Source organism: Copadichromis virginalis, linkage group LG3 (assembly GCF_057382275.1).
Source record: "Copadichromis virginalis isolate Kocher_CV1m ecotype Utaka linkage group LG3, C_Virginalis_male_GT1.1, whole genome shotgun sequence".
Classification (NCBI taxonomy): domain Eukaryota; kingdom Metazoa; phylum Chordata; class Actinopteri; order Cichliformes; family Cichlidae; genus Copadichromis; species Copadichromis virginalis.
In genome coordinates, this window is record NC_140620.1 from 49806264 (window position 1) to 49824005 (window position 17742).

Here is a 17742-nt window from a genome sequence, read left to right on the forward strand (position 1 = left end):
ACTAGAAGGGAAAGAAAATTAAGTTCAATCTAACCAGCCTATAAAAAGATCCTAGCAGCTGGTGATGTGCAACCCAAAAGTAAACAAATGACTCGACAGAGCATCGCTGCAGAGCTCGCTAATTGCACCCCAAATGACAGGAAGAGCAAACATCAAATGTTAGCGCAAAAGTGGCTCCTGCAGTGTTTTTCCAAGAAACTTTAAATACAACACCTGAGTTTAACAATAACTAAAGTACCTTAACCTTCTAACTCTTTAGCAACTAAACAACAGCCGCATATTAAAACTCAATTTGAAATAAGTCTTGTAGCTGGTATGTTGTACCTCGGGTCGAGCTTTTTATCCATTAGCTTAAAGCCACACTTTTTTACCGTGTACCTGCATCTGTAATTTCCACCCACCGTTTGCTCTTCCTGTCACATGGAGCGCAATTAGCGAGCTCTCCAGCGATACTCGCTCGAGTCATTTGTTTACATTTGAGTCGCACATCACCGGCTCTAGTATTTCCTCCGCCTTCACAGCCTGGTAGGACTCGGCTGAGTGTTTGTGCTTCAAGTGTTGAACAAGTTAGTTTGTTGCGACACTAGGGTATGTAAACAGCGCATCACTATATCACAGTATTACATTTTTAATCACATCAACTTACAGTGGTATGATACAGCCCTGCTGGCTACCCCGATTGGCGCTGATGAGCTGTGGACATACTTGATTGTGAGCAGCAGTTCTCTCAAGAGACAGCAGAAAGACGAGTAGGCAAACAGGCACAATACTAAATAGAAATAAATTATTTCTCCTTCTCTCCACTACACTTAAATTATTTTTCTCATGTCATCATGCACACAGATTTCAAGCTCCTGTTCTCCTCTCTCCATCACACTTAAAAAACACTGCAACAAATTTTAATTTTCTGCCGTCTTCCACTCGTGTACAAATAAAAATCAATACTGCTTCATTTCTGCGGGGGGGGGGGGGGGGGGGGGGGGGGGAGTAAACCCCCCCCCCCACCTGCCACTAAACCAAACAAAACAGATTGAATCAGAGTTTAAAATGCAACAGCCTCAATCATCATCATCACACCACACGAGTACCAGAATTGAATTCCCTAAAACAGCTGCACAAAATGCAGCGTATGACAGCAACTTTGCCTTCTGCCTTCAGATTAAACTGATAAATATACCATGAAACAAAAATGTCAGGCACTGAGGTTTTGCTGGCATTAAAGTTACCTACAAAGGCACACCTGTTTGCTTTTCCTCACCACCACCACCACCACCACAACAGTTAAGCTAATTAGGCAGTTCTGTTGCTCACAGATACCCATGGTGAGCTCCTGTGCATAGTAACATCAGGTGTGCATATTATACAGTTAGCTGCAGCTCATTTTGAAACACACAAGATGTGTTTTGTCCTTCACACTCTGAGTTTGACTGCTAAATGCACCAGTGTCTCGAGGCAAACTGTGGAATCAAGTGAACCAAATTCATTACAGCAGCTTAAAATGCAATATCATTGCAGATCATAGGCTTGTGTTCTCATTGCTTACGCTCCTTCATAACAGCTACCTCTGCCAAATTCCAATCATGATATAGAGGTTTGAAAAGAAAGTTGGATATTGCTGCCAAACTGTAACAAAGACAGTTCAAAGAGTTCACTGGAAGAGGCCCAAAGTGTGGGTGAACCAACTGAGCACAATACAGAGAAAACATTAATCGTGTATCAGATGTAGTTATATCGAGATATCTGGACAGTAAGAGAGAAAAACAAACTTCCCCATAAGAGAACAACACAGACATCAATAAACCTCAACATATGACTACTCATACCATCACATTTTAATATAGGATGATCAATATAATGAGCTCATTTAACATACAAGCATAAAAGAGAATCATTACAATAAAGAGTACTTGGTGAATTATAGCTGCCAAAGAAAACAGGTTAAAAAAAATGCATAGAAACCAGATATCAAAAAGTAATTTATAATACCAGTCTGGTGGCAACATCCCAGCCAAGTCTCACCTAAAAACTATCATATAGCTGCTCCAAGAGTGGAGTTATTAGTTTTCAGTCAATATCTCATGAAGCTGAAAGGCTGTAAACAGCTTGATGACAGGGTGTCAGACCGGGGAGAGTACCACCATGATGGTACCAGTGTAGAAAATGAGGAAAGTGTAACTAAGTAGGTTATCAGTCAGACAGTTCAAAGCTTAAATAGGTTTGGTTTTTTTCAGTATATCTGGTGTTGTGATTTTAAGTTCAGAAATTCAAGCTCGTCTTATTTGTCTAAGAACTGCAACATTTTGCATTTATTTTAGGCGCTCTCATTTTGTGGTCAAACAACCCTATCCTTCATATTCAGAGCACCTCTGAGTTTCCCTTTTAGTTTTGTTCAGCTTGAGCCATGATGTCAGGAAGAGCTTTTATTTTATTTTTTTTAAAACAAAGCCAGTCAGAAAAAAATCTAAACAAGAGTGTTTCTGCAGGAGAACCTGTTGAAACAACCCTATGTGCATGTGTGTTTGACACAGACACTCCCTGCACTGATGTGATGCATTTCACCTCTTCATGTCCACATCTGCACCTTCAAACATCTGGCAGAGACAGGTTTCATCTCAAACACCTCATGTTTTTCACATTTTATTTAAGAAAAAAAAAGTTAAAGTTAAGGGAAATTCCTCTTCCCAAAAAAAAAAAAAAAAAAAAGATATAATAATAAAGTCACATTGATATCAAGATTACAGTTACTGGACCAAAATAATGAGAACTATGTTTTTCCCCAATCAAGCAGCGCTGCCGTACACTACACAGAGCCACACTCTTGTTTTACGTGACACTGCTGCTCTTCTGAACATTTGAAGGAGAGGATATTCAGTACTGTTCATTAATGCAGCAAAAACAGATCAGAATTAATCTGTTGTCAAACACAGTAAATCTAACAGATGATTTATGCACAGCCAGTCAGCAACAACCACTTAGTCTATACTCAATAAGTCAGATCTCTTCGGGCAGTCGTTGCAGCTCCGGAAATGCTAGAGTGTAACAGAATTTGTCAAATGTAATGTGCAGTGTCTGAGACATGTTACTTTATGTCTGTCTACTTATCACAGGACTGTCGAGCATATGTGCAATAAACCACAGCCCATCAGCGCACAGATGTTCCACACTTGCAAGAACCGAAAAACTTCATGGTCAAACTGGGAATTTTGTACTCAAATGCAGATATTCAACTTTATTTCCATCATAAAACTCGTGTCCACCAAGCAAAGACAGATGGGCTTCACTGCAGCTTTTTCTTTATTAACTCATTGCAGAAGTAAGCGATATAGGACACTACTGCTGCACATCACATATCAAGAGGTATTAAAATAAATAAATAAATAAGCCAAGCAGTACATGGATGAATGAGCGAGCAATGATGCACCCAATCAGTGGGCCCATCACTGATTATTAAAATCTCACACTGCTATAGTGAGACACATCACTCAGATCTAATCAGGACTGGCTGGGATATACATGGGCGGGTAAAAAGAAATGTCAGCTGTAGACCTTTCACTGAAACACAGACAAAACATCAGAAGCCAGAACCCCTCCCCCCAATCCTTTTCCAGGCGTATACAAAAATCAGCTGTTTGAACAGCAGATAACACATAAGAGCACAGAGGCATGGTTTGACAACATCTGATTTTCTTGTGAGACCTGACTCTAATGGCTGCAGGAAGTTACTCCAGCTCTCAGTACAAGGGTTTGAGCTCAGTGTTGCCAGGCAACTTTGTTCTCCAGCACATTCTATCAGGAAATGTGACCTGTATCGAGTTCAAAGACTGCACAGTTTCTCTGAAAGACTGATGGAGGCTGCTGATAATGGAAGATGTGTGATATGTACAGATGGAAAAATGATGGGAGGGGGAAAATAAAATAAAATATATAAAAGCAACACTATGGAGCCACCATTAAAACCAGATAAGAGAGAAACAGCAGGTGTGTGAATGAGAATGGGGAAAAAAGATAAATATTTATACAATGCTATGAAGTAGGATTCAAATCCTCAGAGTTTATATTGTGGAATCTGATATTAAACTGTCACATATCCACTAAAATGTTACATCAAATATCCAGAGTAAATACAAGAATTAAATAATGCTGCTTGTTGAAGCAAGAAAGCATAAAACGCCCAAATCAAAAAACAAAAAAAATCAAAACATGTCAATAGAAATAGTTGAGGCTGGATTGACCAACGAGTCAGATGCTTTCTTCTTGATGTCATACTAAAAATGAGACCACATCAAATCTGGTATTGCTGCATAATTTGGCAGAAATCTAAGAAAGCAGGCATCTAGTACATACAGAGACTAAAGGAATACAAGCCCATACAAGGACTGTTCAAGCAGGTAGTTAAACATGCAATCAAAATGATGGCTGAACATCCCTTCTCCTTTGAATATGTACCATCACCTCATTTGTTCAAGCCTCCATTAAACCAAGAACTCACTAAAGACTGAACTGATTTTAGCTTTTGTGTCTCTAGCCCTAATAGTGTTTTTATTAATGTATGGATATACACTCAGATACTTCATTAAGTACGCCTATTCTGCTACTCTAAATGCAATTATCCAGTCAGCAAATCAGACTGACGCAAATTGATTGTTTTCAGCATGTAGACATGGTCAAGACTATGTGATGAAGTTCAAACAGAGCATAAGAATGGGGAAGAAAGGTGATTTAATTGGCTCTGAGCGTGCCATGTTTGTTGGTGTGACACCGGCTGATCAGAGAATTTGAGAAACCGCTTATCTGCTAGGATTTTCCTGCACAACCATGTCCAGGGAAAAAGAAAACATCCAGTGAGCAGCAGCTCTCTGGGCAAAAATTACTTGTTGAAGCCGCAGGTCAGAGGAGAACAGCCAGACTGCTTTGAAGTTATAAGGGAACAGTAACACATACCTAGTTGTCATAACCAAGTCATGCAGAAGAGCATTTCTGAGCACACCTTGAATACTGAAGCAGATGTGCTACAGTAGCATAAACGCAACACTGGACGTCACTTCAAAACAGCTAAGAACAGGACAGACTACAAATCTCAAATACATCTCAAAACTATTGTATCAATTTATAAAATCCCACGTCGCCTCATTCTCGAGTTACAGCATTCAGTTACAGCACCATCCCAGGGTCAGAAATTGGTGTGCGCAACATGAAAGCATGCATCCATCTCTATATCCTCTAACCGATTTCTTGAACATGAAAATGAGTTCACTGTACACAAATGCCACTTTAGAGCACACCTTTGGTATGTGGTTAAATGGGAGATTTTCATCATGGATGTGTGTGACAAATCTATGTGATACCATCATGTCAGTGTGGACCATAACCACCTAGTTTAATCTGTGGCACAAAGAATTAAGGCAGCTCTAAAGGGCAAAACAGGGTCCAAGCCAGAGCTAGAAGGGTGTAAGCAATGAAGTGGCTGGTGAATGTAGTTTTATAGACACACACAGTGTAGTTAGAGGACAATACTTTTTAATGTTCTTCTTTTATGTATAGTTTTATGATTGCAGCTTTTATGATCTCATTCTTATACACAGAAACAGATTGTGGCACTTTGCACAAATTTCCCCTCAGGAAGCGTAAAGTCCACTGAAGTTACAGCAAGTCTAACTGCTAATAATCCCCCTACACTTCATTGCTAGTTTGACTATAGTTGTTGCTGTAACTAGAGTCAAGCTCTTCGGTTATAGCAGATCAGCCTGCCCGACTATGTCGTGGTGGAATTTCAGCCCACTCTTCACTGCAGAGTTCCTTTCTTGAACCCACATCTTGAGCAGGCCACTGACAAATTCTAATTTTAACTCTCGCTCACAACCGTTAACTTCAGCTTCAACTCAACTTCATTCTCATTCTGAATTTTCTAGTAGAGCAGAATTCAGGTTACCCCCTCAGGTGTGGCACTTCACCTTCCCCTGAAGCAGCCAAAGTATCCCAGCAACGCTGCCACATGTGCGCTTAACTTCGGTATAATGTCTGAGTTTGTGGAATTTCAAGACAATTTAACATTCCACTCGGTTGAAAGAACACTCTGCTGAAAGGTTTGAGCATCATCAAGATGTATCGTGACAGCAGCCTACTGGGTTAACAGTGTTCTTCACCTCAGTTCTTACATCGACTGAAGTTTTGCCAAGTGTCGCTCAGATATTTCAAACCTCAGATTTCAGGTCTTGACTAAGAGGCGCCCGACTTTAACATCTTACTATTGGAGAATTTCAGACAATCACATCCAGGAAGGTTTATTATCGTCCTTAATCATAGACATGTGTCCCTAGAGACATACAAAGAGCTTAATAATCCTCCTTTTCTTACATATTTTAAGAATATGCCCTTTGTAATTTTGTCCAAGCCAAAAATTACACTCTTGTGTTTCAATTTTACAAACTTTGTGCTTGCTCTCTATGCCTTTTTTGAAGTTCTGAAATGTCACAACAAATAAAACTATCCAGAAGTTATTTGATGTGTGGCTCCATTTTCACATTTGATCAGATGTGCACATAAAAAAAATAAAAATAAAAAAAAGTTGTTTGAAGATTTGACACAAACAAAAAGTAAACAAATCAAACTGTTATACTTTTTCACAGAATCAGATTTGCATGTGTGAGCTTGTTTGAGTCGGCAAGAGGATGAATTGGTTTTACTGAGCACATCTTTATACTACCAACTACGGTTTACAACAGTGTGTTTGGCATTTTTGGCCAGATATTGGGAGTAGGAGGAATGAGGAGGACAGACATAATAACAACAATGTAATGTCTCATACAAAATGCTATTAAATTCAGTGAGTTCCTCATTAAAATGAAAAGACATCAATCAAAATGAAAACTGAAACCAAGATGTCTACCTTTCCAGGACAGAACTGAAAGAAAGTATAATCAAGCATGGGTATGTAGAAATAATATGAGTATTCCAGTGTGGGTTATAAGAGCTTGCATCACCTTACTTTCACACACATGCATGCACAGGCTGTGACACATGCACACACCCATTAATAATTCTGAAGTAAGCACCAGAGTGCATCCTCAGCATTGCTAAGGGGGTGTTTCAATACCCGAGGTGAGAGCAGGGCTCAGCTCTGAAGTGGAAGCTTCACTGTGGAGACTGACTTAAAGTGAAATGCAGTCACAACTAGGGCTGCTCAATTAATCGAATTTTAATCACGATTACGATCTGGGCTTTCAACGATCATTAAAAATGACTGAGCCGATTATTAGCCCCTCCCTCGTTTATCCGGGACACCTTAAAGGCCGGTCCGTGAAAATATTGTCGGGCATAAACCGTCCGTGGCGCAAAAAAGGTTGGAGACCGCTGATTAAGAGGACCCGAGGGAAGCTCGGAAAGCTAAGCAGAAGTTATTTGGAGAGGAGAGTGACTGCCATTGGTTGAAAAGAGAGGTAAAAAAAAAAAAAAAAAAAAAAAAAACTTCAGTGGTGTTGCACACTTTTTTTTATATTATTTTTTTAAAGTCATTGTTAACCCTTTAAAGCCGGTCAGAGCAGCACGCTCCGTTTTGTGTAACTATTTTTAAATCCCTGTAGAACCTGAACCGTGTAAGCTAGCGCAATAATTTGTTTTGCATATGAAACCGGAGGAGTTGTACTTACATCTGATGCCATCAGCTTGTCCTCGGTCACGGTTTCCTTCCACATATAGCTTTGCAAAAATTGCATAAAAAGCGCTTGCAGGAACAAAAACATAATATTCCAGAAACACGCTTCGCTGATCCGATCAGCTGTTCATAACACTTCCCACAGTGAAACAGGCGTCAGCGCGAACTATCACATATCCGCCATTTCCTGGCCGAAACAGGAAGTGACGTCATTTTCGCGGAAATGTAGTTTTTTTTACTTGTAGGCCTTAAAGGCCTATACTGGTCATGTTTGACTTTTCTGAATAGTTTCTGGGATGCTTAGAACTCGAATTGCACTGCTGGAAATAGTTTATTTTGATGCACCTGCTGTTTTCTTTGAAAATTTGCATCATAGGATTGTTTTTTTGTTTTTCCTGCAGTATATAAAAATTGGTGTATCTCCAAAATAAAACTATGAAGACACTCAAAATAAGTTTCCTGTTGTTGTAAACTATTTTTTGCAACTTTTTTGTATTTAAAGTTTTGAGGGATAAACCTCTTAAATTTCTCCAAGTAGAAATATATGTAAAAAAACAAACAAAAACGATTTTCAATTTTTTTTTGTAGTTTATTGCACTTTTTTGCAATTAATGTAGTTACTATGGACTTAATTCATACATATTATTAAAATATGGGCTATAACAGTTGTATAGCAACTTGAAATGCTCCCATAAATGGCACTACAACATGTAAAAAAATAATATAAGCTCTGGCGGACTTGGTTCTATAGTAGGTCTTAAAGGGTTAAATAAATATCGTCAAATAATCGAGATCTCAATTTCAGTGAAAATAATCGTGATTATCATTTTTGCCATAATCGAGCAGCCCTAGTCACAACACATAGCAGAAAAATGCAAGAACAGTGGTGGGGGAGGGGGAGCAAGTGTGGAAGGAAGAAAATGAAAGGTGATGCAGAGAGAAAGTGAGACCCCTGGTGATAATCTGCAAAGGCTGCAGGTCTGTGAGACTTTCTATTCACCTTTGTTCTACTTTGCAAAAAACTAAGCTGGATGAGAACTCAAGCTCTGTATGCAATAAACAGAAGAGGTAAAATCCAAACATTTATACGACTACTGTTACAACTTTAACTAGTAAAGAACGTAAAATAATCTTTTTAAAAAGAGCCTGTTGCCTCTTACCTGGCCTGAACCCAGAGAGGAAGAAGGGGAGGGGGACACAGACCAGTACACTAAAGGCCAATTTCAAGTTACCAATTAACCTAGCAGTCATATTTGGACTGTGGTTGCAAGTTTGAGTAGAGAACAGAGAAGTCATGCCAGCACAGGAAGAACGTGCAATATCCACCGTAAAGGCCACAGCTGGCCAGCAGATTCAAGGCTTCCTGCTGTGAGACATCAGTGCCAACCACTGTCCCACAAAAAGCACAACATGTTCATCTTGTCAAGTTAACCAGTTACATTTTTAAAAATCAGCAATACAATATGCCTCATCCCTTTATTACAAGCTTAAGGAGATCAGCAACAATGACAGGCACCAACCAAAGCTATCATAATACAGCAATTCTGGATACACTGCAGATAAGTCATCTATGACCAAGACCATTACCTGTAACTGAGGTCTTAAACTGTAGATCAGCGGTCCCCAACCACGGACTGAGTCGTTTGGTACCGGACCACAAGAGTTGAGGCTCGGCTGTGAAATTTATGGTTTTGAGGGGTTTTAGCGGTTTCTTTTGTTTGTTTGTTTTTAATCGTTTTTATCATTAACTCTGTTTCCCTGGGTCTTTTCCCATATGTTATGAATAAATCTTTTTTGGTACCGGTACTGGTTTTATTTTGTTGTATTTATCCGCGACCCCTTAAAGGCCAGTCCTTGAAAATATTGTCGGACATACACCGGTCTGTGGGGCAAAAAAGGTTAGGGACCACTGGTATAGATTATATTCTTCAACTGTAACGACGTATCAAATAATTAGATTACTGACTTTTTCCCTGCCCTGACGTCCAATCAGTCGCCAGTCTCCTAATCATTTTCTAAGTGCCACCGTGGGGAGACAAAGTATTGACTCTGGAGAGGTAAACTGGCAGGAGAACCTGCTGTTTGACTAAAAATATATTTGGCGCCAGTGTATCACTAACATATTGAAAGAGAAAGCAATATAATATATTTTATTGACGTTGTCACACTTTTTTTACCATTTGTATTTTACGGTTATTTCTATTTCTGCACTGACGAGTGAAGACACTACATTTCGTCGTATTTAAGTCAGCTGGGAACAAAAAAAACAAAAAAACAAAAAAAACGGGTATGTGCATGAGCATGCATGCATGCATGCATGCAGTACTCTTGTTGGCACCTGTCATCCTCACACCAGAGCGACATCACTCTCATTTCAAGCTGTAATATGCAGTCAAGAGCTCGCCGCTGCTGCTCTTAAACACACAAGGAGACATGGTTTGTCACTTTAGGCAGACGAGCTGGGTGATGTTGATACGATTACTGGAGAAGGAGAAAAAAAACTCACTGCTAGAGCAAGGTCACATCACCCGTCTAAGTCTGTCTTACATAACGATCAGTAACAAAGATCATTCTTCAGCAAATCACCATCCCCGTCTCCAACCTCCTCCCTCATCGCTCCTATCCATTCCTCAACTAGACCATTACCCGAAAAGGCCATTTCTTGAAATCTCTCCTGAGAGATGAGGCTCGACTTAGTCATAGTTGAGCCAACTTTTCAATAATTTAAAAAAAAAAAAAAAAAAAAGGCTAAAGACAAGGTGAGATGCTCTCAAACTGTTCAAACACTCATATTCACAATTGCATCCTCAGTCTACACTGCTGACATCCATTTCCACCTATTTTCAAATTACAATTTCATTTTCACAGTTAGGTAAAGCGTCAACATCCCCTTCTAAAAATCACAGGTAGTCGGCACATTAAAATTCTTGGGCAGTATCCCGTGGTCTTGCAGACCAATTATAGACAGGAAAGTGAATTGTATGGGGAATTTGCTCAGGCTTCTTAAAAACAACCCGATGGTTGACAGTACTCGCCAGGAAAGCCTTTTCAGTTTCAGTGAGCCATTTCTTCCCCAGGCTGCCAACTTTTCATAACAAGTGTTCTAAACTTAACGCTGCACATTCGACACACTGAAACCTGCTTTCACAGTCTGCGGAGCAAACAGCGCGTCCAAATGTAGAAGCCGTCTTCACATCAGGACACAACTGCAACGGGGGGGGGGGGGGCTGTATGGGTAAATATCCTTACCTGTCTGGCAAGGTTGACAGCATCCGCGTGAAGACGATCTCTGAGATGAGGGTCCAGCTGGAACGCCGGTGCAATCTCCACAACCTTCAAATCAATCAATAGGACCATCAATATTACCAACATCAGGAGGAAAATGAACATCTAAAGTAAATGATGACTGCAGTGTGTACTGGCTATAGTGTGCATCTTTAAATTGGACCCCTGTAAGCCAAGCTTTCATGACACAATCTGAAACCTCCTGGGATAAATGAAGGCTCAAAACACACAGAGGATAGCACTTTTGTTTTCCCAGCATCTATTAATAACTTTCCCCACAGAAATGTAGGACAGTGAATCATCCGGAGAAACTGCAGAAAACCCGATTGACAAAAGGCAGCCCTGTTACCAAGGGAGCGTGACAGAAACCCAATGTAAAGCAGGGGTTAAACCCTCAGGTGAGCAATCACCAGACAAAGACAACAGGGCTGGAGGCGGGGTCTGGATGTATCCACTGCCTGTAGTAGACCTCGATTATTAGTAGATTAGCAGCCCTTGAGGCACTGAGAGACACGGATGCTAATAATTCATTCTGACACTTCTGGAGGAATCTGGATTCAACTAAATCACAACACTCAGTTCTGATTCATTTAGCCCAACACAGAGGATAAAAATTTGCCTCTTAATTCTCTTAGACATTAGTGGTGCATTCGATAAGCCCGAAAGCAAATGGCTTTATTAACGAAGCGCTGAAAGACACGAGCAATTTAAAACCCTACCAAGGTTGTATGACTGAGTAATTAGCCATGGTGATGACTTTACACTATTTGAGGGGGATCTACAACTAGTACCCACATTTAAAAAAAGAATAATTAAAAAGAAAAAATTAGAAATATGAAACACGATAACTGCACATCATCATCCAGTATGTTGACCTGCTTTGTAAGCCTTTTTTTTGGGTGGATAGGCAGCGTGTAGCAGGCTTATTTTCATGGTAAACAGCGTTGATGAGAGTAAAGCTGTGGGTGATGAATCAGAACAATGAGCTTAAAGATGCTTAAATGCTCCAGAGAGCTGCTGGGTACTGCAGAGTTGGCAGATAATTGTCTATTGGTTCATTACTAGAAGTGGCTGTTTACCCGTAACACAGAAATGTAATCTATTGTTTATAAGGAATGGTGCTTTTTCTATAGTGCTTACAAAAGTGCTCCCAAAGCCCCAGATTTCACTGTATTTCACTATAAGACAAACTAATAAACCTACTTCACCCATTTAGTCAACACTATAATTTGTTTTTTTTATTTTCCCCGCTTGATAGAGTTTGTCATTTAAGCGTTAGTGAAACAGAGTGAGCAGATTATCTTGGTTATGCACAGCCTTGTGTTTAGTGTGGCTGCTGGGTGGCTGGGGATCACTACGCTGGAGCCTGATCCATTTCTTTTCATTGCGTCAAACAAGTCAACCCATCAGGGCAGCTCAGTTCAAGGCAACGTGACCAGTCACAAATTTTAAAATAAATGAAACCCCTAGAACTCAAAATCTCTATCAAATCTTAATGCCATAAAGAAGCCTCTCTCCAAGTAAGAGTAGCACTTCTGCGACATAAAGAAAACTAAAAATATCCCAGCTGCGCTCTGCCAACCCAAATCTACTTCAACAAGCGACTATTCTTGTTTCTGAGATTGAAAGAGATCTTAGATTAAGGGCAAAGGCAGATTAAGGTTGTCAGAATCAAAGACCAGCAGCTCTAGCATGAACAGAGCCACTAATATGATTATCATCTGTAATTTGATTAGAGGGGAAAGGAAGAAAGTGATGAAAACACATGATTAAAACTGCTCTGAGGTGACAATATGTAATGAAATATTACACATGTTAATCAGCTTCCTCTGATGAAAGCACTGCTACATTGAATGATTAGATGGCAATTTCTATTCCCCCTTTCATCTGATATTCAGTCATTTTTGTTAATTTAATAATCAGGTGATGGCGTAATACCTCATTTCTCTCCAGTAACTGTCCGATGAATGCCCGCCTGATTAATATGAATGAATTTAAACGTTCTCAAAGAAACTGCTTTTGTTGATCCAAGTTGATTTGTCGGAGGATTATGCAGTTACTGCCAAGACTCCCATTCACGCAGGATTAACAGTGGATAATTTTTATTGGAGTAAGATCCTCTTACCCCCTGCAGCTTGGAGCTTTCTATGACACTCAGGGCCACCTGTGCTATATTAACCATTATAAAGGATTATTAACGTCACACAGAGTACGCCACTAAATTAGCCCATTTCCTCAAATAAAAGGACAACTAAACACTACAGTCTATTGTAAATTTTCTCAGCAATGCATGCACACCCAATCCATGCTTATGACTTATTTCAGGCCCACCCACCATTATCAGGCACTTCATATTAATCTACTTAATGAAGCAACGCCGCAAATAAAATCTTAAATGAAAACAAAGACGAAAAAGAGGGCATCACCTTCTGGTGTCTCCGCTGAATGGAGCAGTCTCTCTCGTAGAGGTGGATGACATTACCATATTTATCGCCTGAGGAAAGACAAAGATGCAAGTGAGGAAATAACAGAGGAAGCAATTTGTATATATAAAAAAAAAGTAGATAAGCAGCAGTATGAGGACAAAGAGCAGTGTAAAGAGTGTGGCTGCGTTCAAGGACAGGACATTTTCTTGATGCTACGTGAGGCAAACCCAATTTTGGAGCACGAGAGTCGGTCCCCAACCCACCGAGTCGTTTGGTACCGGCTCACCAGAGTAAAATTTATGGTTTTCATCATTAACTCTGTTTCCCTGGGTCTTTCTGCCATGTTGAAGTTGTGCGTCTTATTTTGGAAAAAAAATAAAATAAAATATTTTCACATTACCATAGCGACCAGAGAGCATTAAGGGGCAGAGAGGAGGATGTTACGCTCAATGTTGTTGGAGCATTTCAAGAGGATACCGCTAATAAAGCTAATTACAGTGAATTCGCATTTATCATTATATTTACACAATACCGCTATTTTGTTGTATTTATCCACAACACCTTAAAGGAGTCCGTGAAAATATTGTCGGACATTAAACTGGTCCGTGCTGCAAAAAAATGTTGGGGACCGCTGCTTTAGAGTGACCACAAACAGCTTTTTGCTGCAATTACAGCATCAGATTTGATCGATTGCTACTGCAGATAAGAGCTTTTAAACAACTGAATATGACATGAAATGATGAGTAAGACATTTTATGTCAATGTGACAACACAAGGCTTCTTTTAGTGGCATTATTACTTAACAGGACTAAAAGATAAGACTGATAGTTGAGAAGCAAACTAAATGAAATTCCACAGATTTTACTTAAATGTAGGGCTGTGCGATATGAACAAAATCTCATATCCCGATATAAGAATTCTATCGTCTGATAACGATATAAATCACAAAAATGTAACATTTTCTGTAAATTCTGTGAATCTCGGGCGGCTCGTCTTGCGGGAAGTGTTTCCAGCTGGGCGTCATGTAGCTGGAGTCGAGTGTTTTAACAGATGCATGAAACTATACATTTTTAGACATAAGTTGTAACGGCCGCCGTTTTCTTTGAGTATTTATTACACGGCGTGCTGCGAGGAAAAGCCTGTTCTGACGTTTGAGTCTAAGGTTTATTTTTTAGCACCTGGCGGCTCTTTTTTTACTTCTCATCCGTCAATAATCTGCTCTTTCACGTGATTCAGTTTATTTTGAAAAGTCTCAACAGGATCTTGAGCTTTATTGTGAAAGGTTTATGTGGAACATAAACAAGCGGACACGCGATGCTGTTACCGTCGTTGTTGCTAACCACAACTCATAAAAACAGCCGCTTGTCTGTCCATAGTGTGGTTATATAAAATATAAGAGAAAGAGAACTTTAAGAAATTAATATAGCCACTACAGTGACCATCAAAACGATGAAAAATTACCGTAAACAGTTTATTTTGCGACACCATGAAACAAACGATCGCGTAAAATGAAACGATAGCCGTTTTTATATCGTCATCCGATATATCGTTATATCGAACAGCCCTACTTAAATGGTTTGATGTGCAAGAGTTCATTAAAAGACAATGCAGTCAAGACAGTAGAGCCCTTTTTCTTCACTTATTTATTCCCCAAACACTTTCTAGATTGGTCCTTTTCTCTTCAATAACAGTGACATTTTTTAATTTGACTTCTTCAAATTTCTCCTTTTATTCAAATGATTCAAAATCCAAAGCTATTCAGTGGCTCACGGTTGTGAACCATTTTGTTGTTACAGCTCTTCATCTGTAACAATTTTACTGAAAATTACTGCAGTTAATGGACCATCAAAACCCTTTCAGATCAACTTTTCCAAATAATCATTTAAACTGTCAGTCATCACAATCAACTTGCAGAATAGAATACGAGCAAACATGCGAACCGCCATTTGTTGAGTTAAAACAGTCCAATAACTACAAACTATCACAGTTTAACCGCACTAGTTAACGTTATATACCTCTGAAATAGTTCTTACAATCTAACAGAAGCGAGGATTGATGGAAGCTGGGCAGAAAACGCAAAATAAATACAAGAAGAAATGAAACTGGATGGCAAAGGGAGGAGACAAGAAAAAAGGAGAGAATATTAAAGGGAGACCCAGAGAGGAAAGTGGAGACTGAAGGACTGCCAGAATTCAGAGGGCTGGCAAAGACATGGCTGTTAGCAGGTAATTCAGAAAATTCACAAAATCCTTTGCAAGCCCTAAAGAGAGCAATTAATCAGAGTGAACATGCACACGCATGCACACGTGATTAGCTATGGCAAATTCTGAATGCCACCTTGTGTATGTGTGGCCATGGAAACATGCAGACACCTCTGTGCAGTACAGGCACTTCCTGCAAGTGTTGGTGTCGGATTTCAGTACTGTAATAGAGTGCTTGCAGAGTTACATGCACTAAAATGAGAAGATGTAATGGCTGGAGAATAAATCATCTTCCCTCTCCTTGTTCATCTGCTTCACCTCCTCCCTTAGCACTCTTAGATTTCAAGGGCTACAATGCAGTTTGCCTTCTTAATGAAACTCAGATAAACATAAACCAGATAAATAGTTAAAAGGCAAACGTAAATGAAGTCAGAGTGCACTTACCGAGGATCTGTACTTCGATGTGCCTCGGCTTTTCAATAAATTTCTCGACAAACAAGGCTCCGTTCCCAAAAGCCGTCAGGGCTTCAGAGTAGGCCCGCTGGTAATTCTCCTCAAGTTCCTGACAAACAAGAGAAATCCATACATGTCCAAGTTAGTTCAACCGTTCAAGAGACAGTCCCAGCAAACTAATGCTTTTCAAATGTATGGAGTGGTATTATTCGTGTTATTTAGACAACTGCTGTTCCCCTTTTGCACATAATATTTTATTTGTCCCGACAGAAATGTTTACATTCCCCTAGAGAGTAAGACGGGACACAATATCTCTGGAAGATCACAGTCCACCATGTTCAAGGTCACGACTCCATCTGTGTTTGTCAGTCTGCAAAACTCTGCCAGCCAATTCAGTCTCCTCTATGGAGGAAAGACACAAATCACAACCACGCGCCCTTCCCCTGAGCCTCAGGAAAGGAAACTCGAGTCCATCCTCAGCTGTCATCTCATAGCCTTGACAAAAAAATGCATTTGGAGGCACAACTACAACATTCAAGGGAACTGCAGATGTCATCAGCGCTGCTAAAAGCAGTGTGTCAAAGAAAAGGGCAGAGATGGCACAAAAGGAAGCCACAACTTTCAAAGAACAGGAAATTATACAACTAATACATAAATAAGCCTTTAAATATCTGATCAGACTCACCGGCTACCAATAAGGGGACAATCAAATGATTTAGAACCAAGTATTCACCAACTGGCTTTGTCACCACTTAATCAGGTGATCATGGACTGAAGCGAGTGCTACGAGCACAGGAAGAACAGCTGCTTTGCTAGTACGTCTACATCTCATCCAGTCATCATTCCTGCAAACTTAACACAACTGAGAAACCAGAAAAACCTGCTAGTTACTGTCAGGGACTCCCAAGTCTGACTGAATGCAACACTTTGGGGGGGAAAAAAATGCTTCAAAGTTGCTCAATTACATTGTCATTCACGAGCCTGTAGGTGCAAGAGGACTTTTGAAAGACTGGGAAACTTATGAAGATCGCATTTGTACTCCTTCCACATCTTCTCAGTGCATCGTCAGCTCTGGCCACTGGAGCTTTGACGCTTGCCATTCCCTCGTCCTCTTTCACTTCTTTTGGAAAGCATATCACATCAATCCTAGAGGGGTGGAAATACTAAAATCTAGCAGACTAGCTTATCTTAGCCTTGCTTATCAGTAAACATACACATCTCATCCTACAACATGTTGAGAATATTAGCTTCTGTCTGTTAATTCAGCATACAAATAACCTACGAGCCGGCCTTAATGGAATAAAAAGTCAACCTACGCATTGTTGCCTGGCGGTCCCAACAGTACAGAGAAACCTCTTTACAATTTCCTCACATCGTATCTGCTGGAGCTGCTGAGGCCCTTGTGACTCAACTGAATAACTAGAAATGTCAACAACTAATTAATTAGACTGGGGTACGACTCAGAAAAGGTCACACTTTCCAATATGTTGCCGACTTCCATGACTACGGTAGGACGCAACACTGCCACCACTCATGTAGATCAGAAACTATAGCATAGTGCCAGTGAATAAAGCGGGGCTTACATTTAAACTGACACTTGTCAGTGTAACTTGTGTTTCTCGATCCAGGCTTTAGTAAATGTTTCGGGCAGCACATCCGCCCAACGACATGATACGATACAAGTAGGAGAGCGCGATCTGGTTAATCTGAGGGCCAAGTAAACACG

The 17742-nt window shown here is 40.0% G+C and overlaps 1 protein-coding gene across 2 annotated transcripts in view; it reads right to left on the minus strand.

Annotated features, from left to right (window-relative positions):
* The window catches only part of pcxb (pyruvate carboxylase b), a 318265-nt gene that overhangs the window by 280126 nt on the left and 20397 nt on the right, over window positions 1-17742 (minus strand). For both annotated transcript variants that reach the window (XM_085451506.1, XM_085451507.1), the window contains exons 7-9: window positions 16008-16125; window positions 13363-13430; window positions 10901-10984 (exon numbers count right to left, since the gene is read on the minus strand). In XM_085451506.1, the coding sequence (XP_085307632.1) occupies window positions 10901-10984; window positions 13363-13430; window positions 16008-16125 (270 nt within the window). The remainder of the gene's footprint in view (window positions 1-10900; window positions 10985-13362; window positions 13431-16007; window positions 16126-17742) is intronic.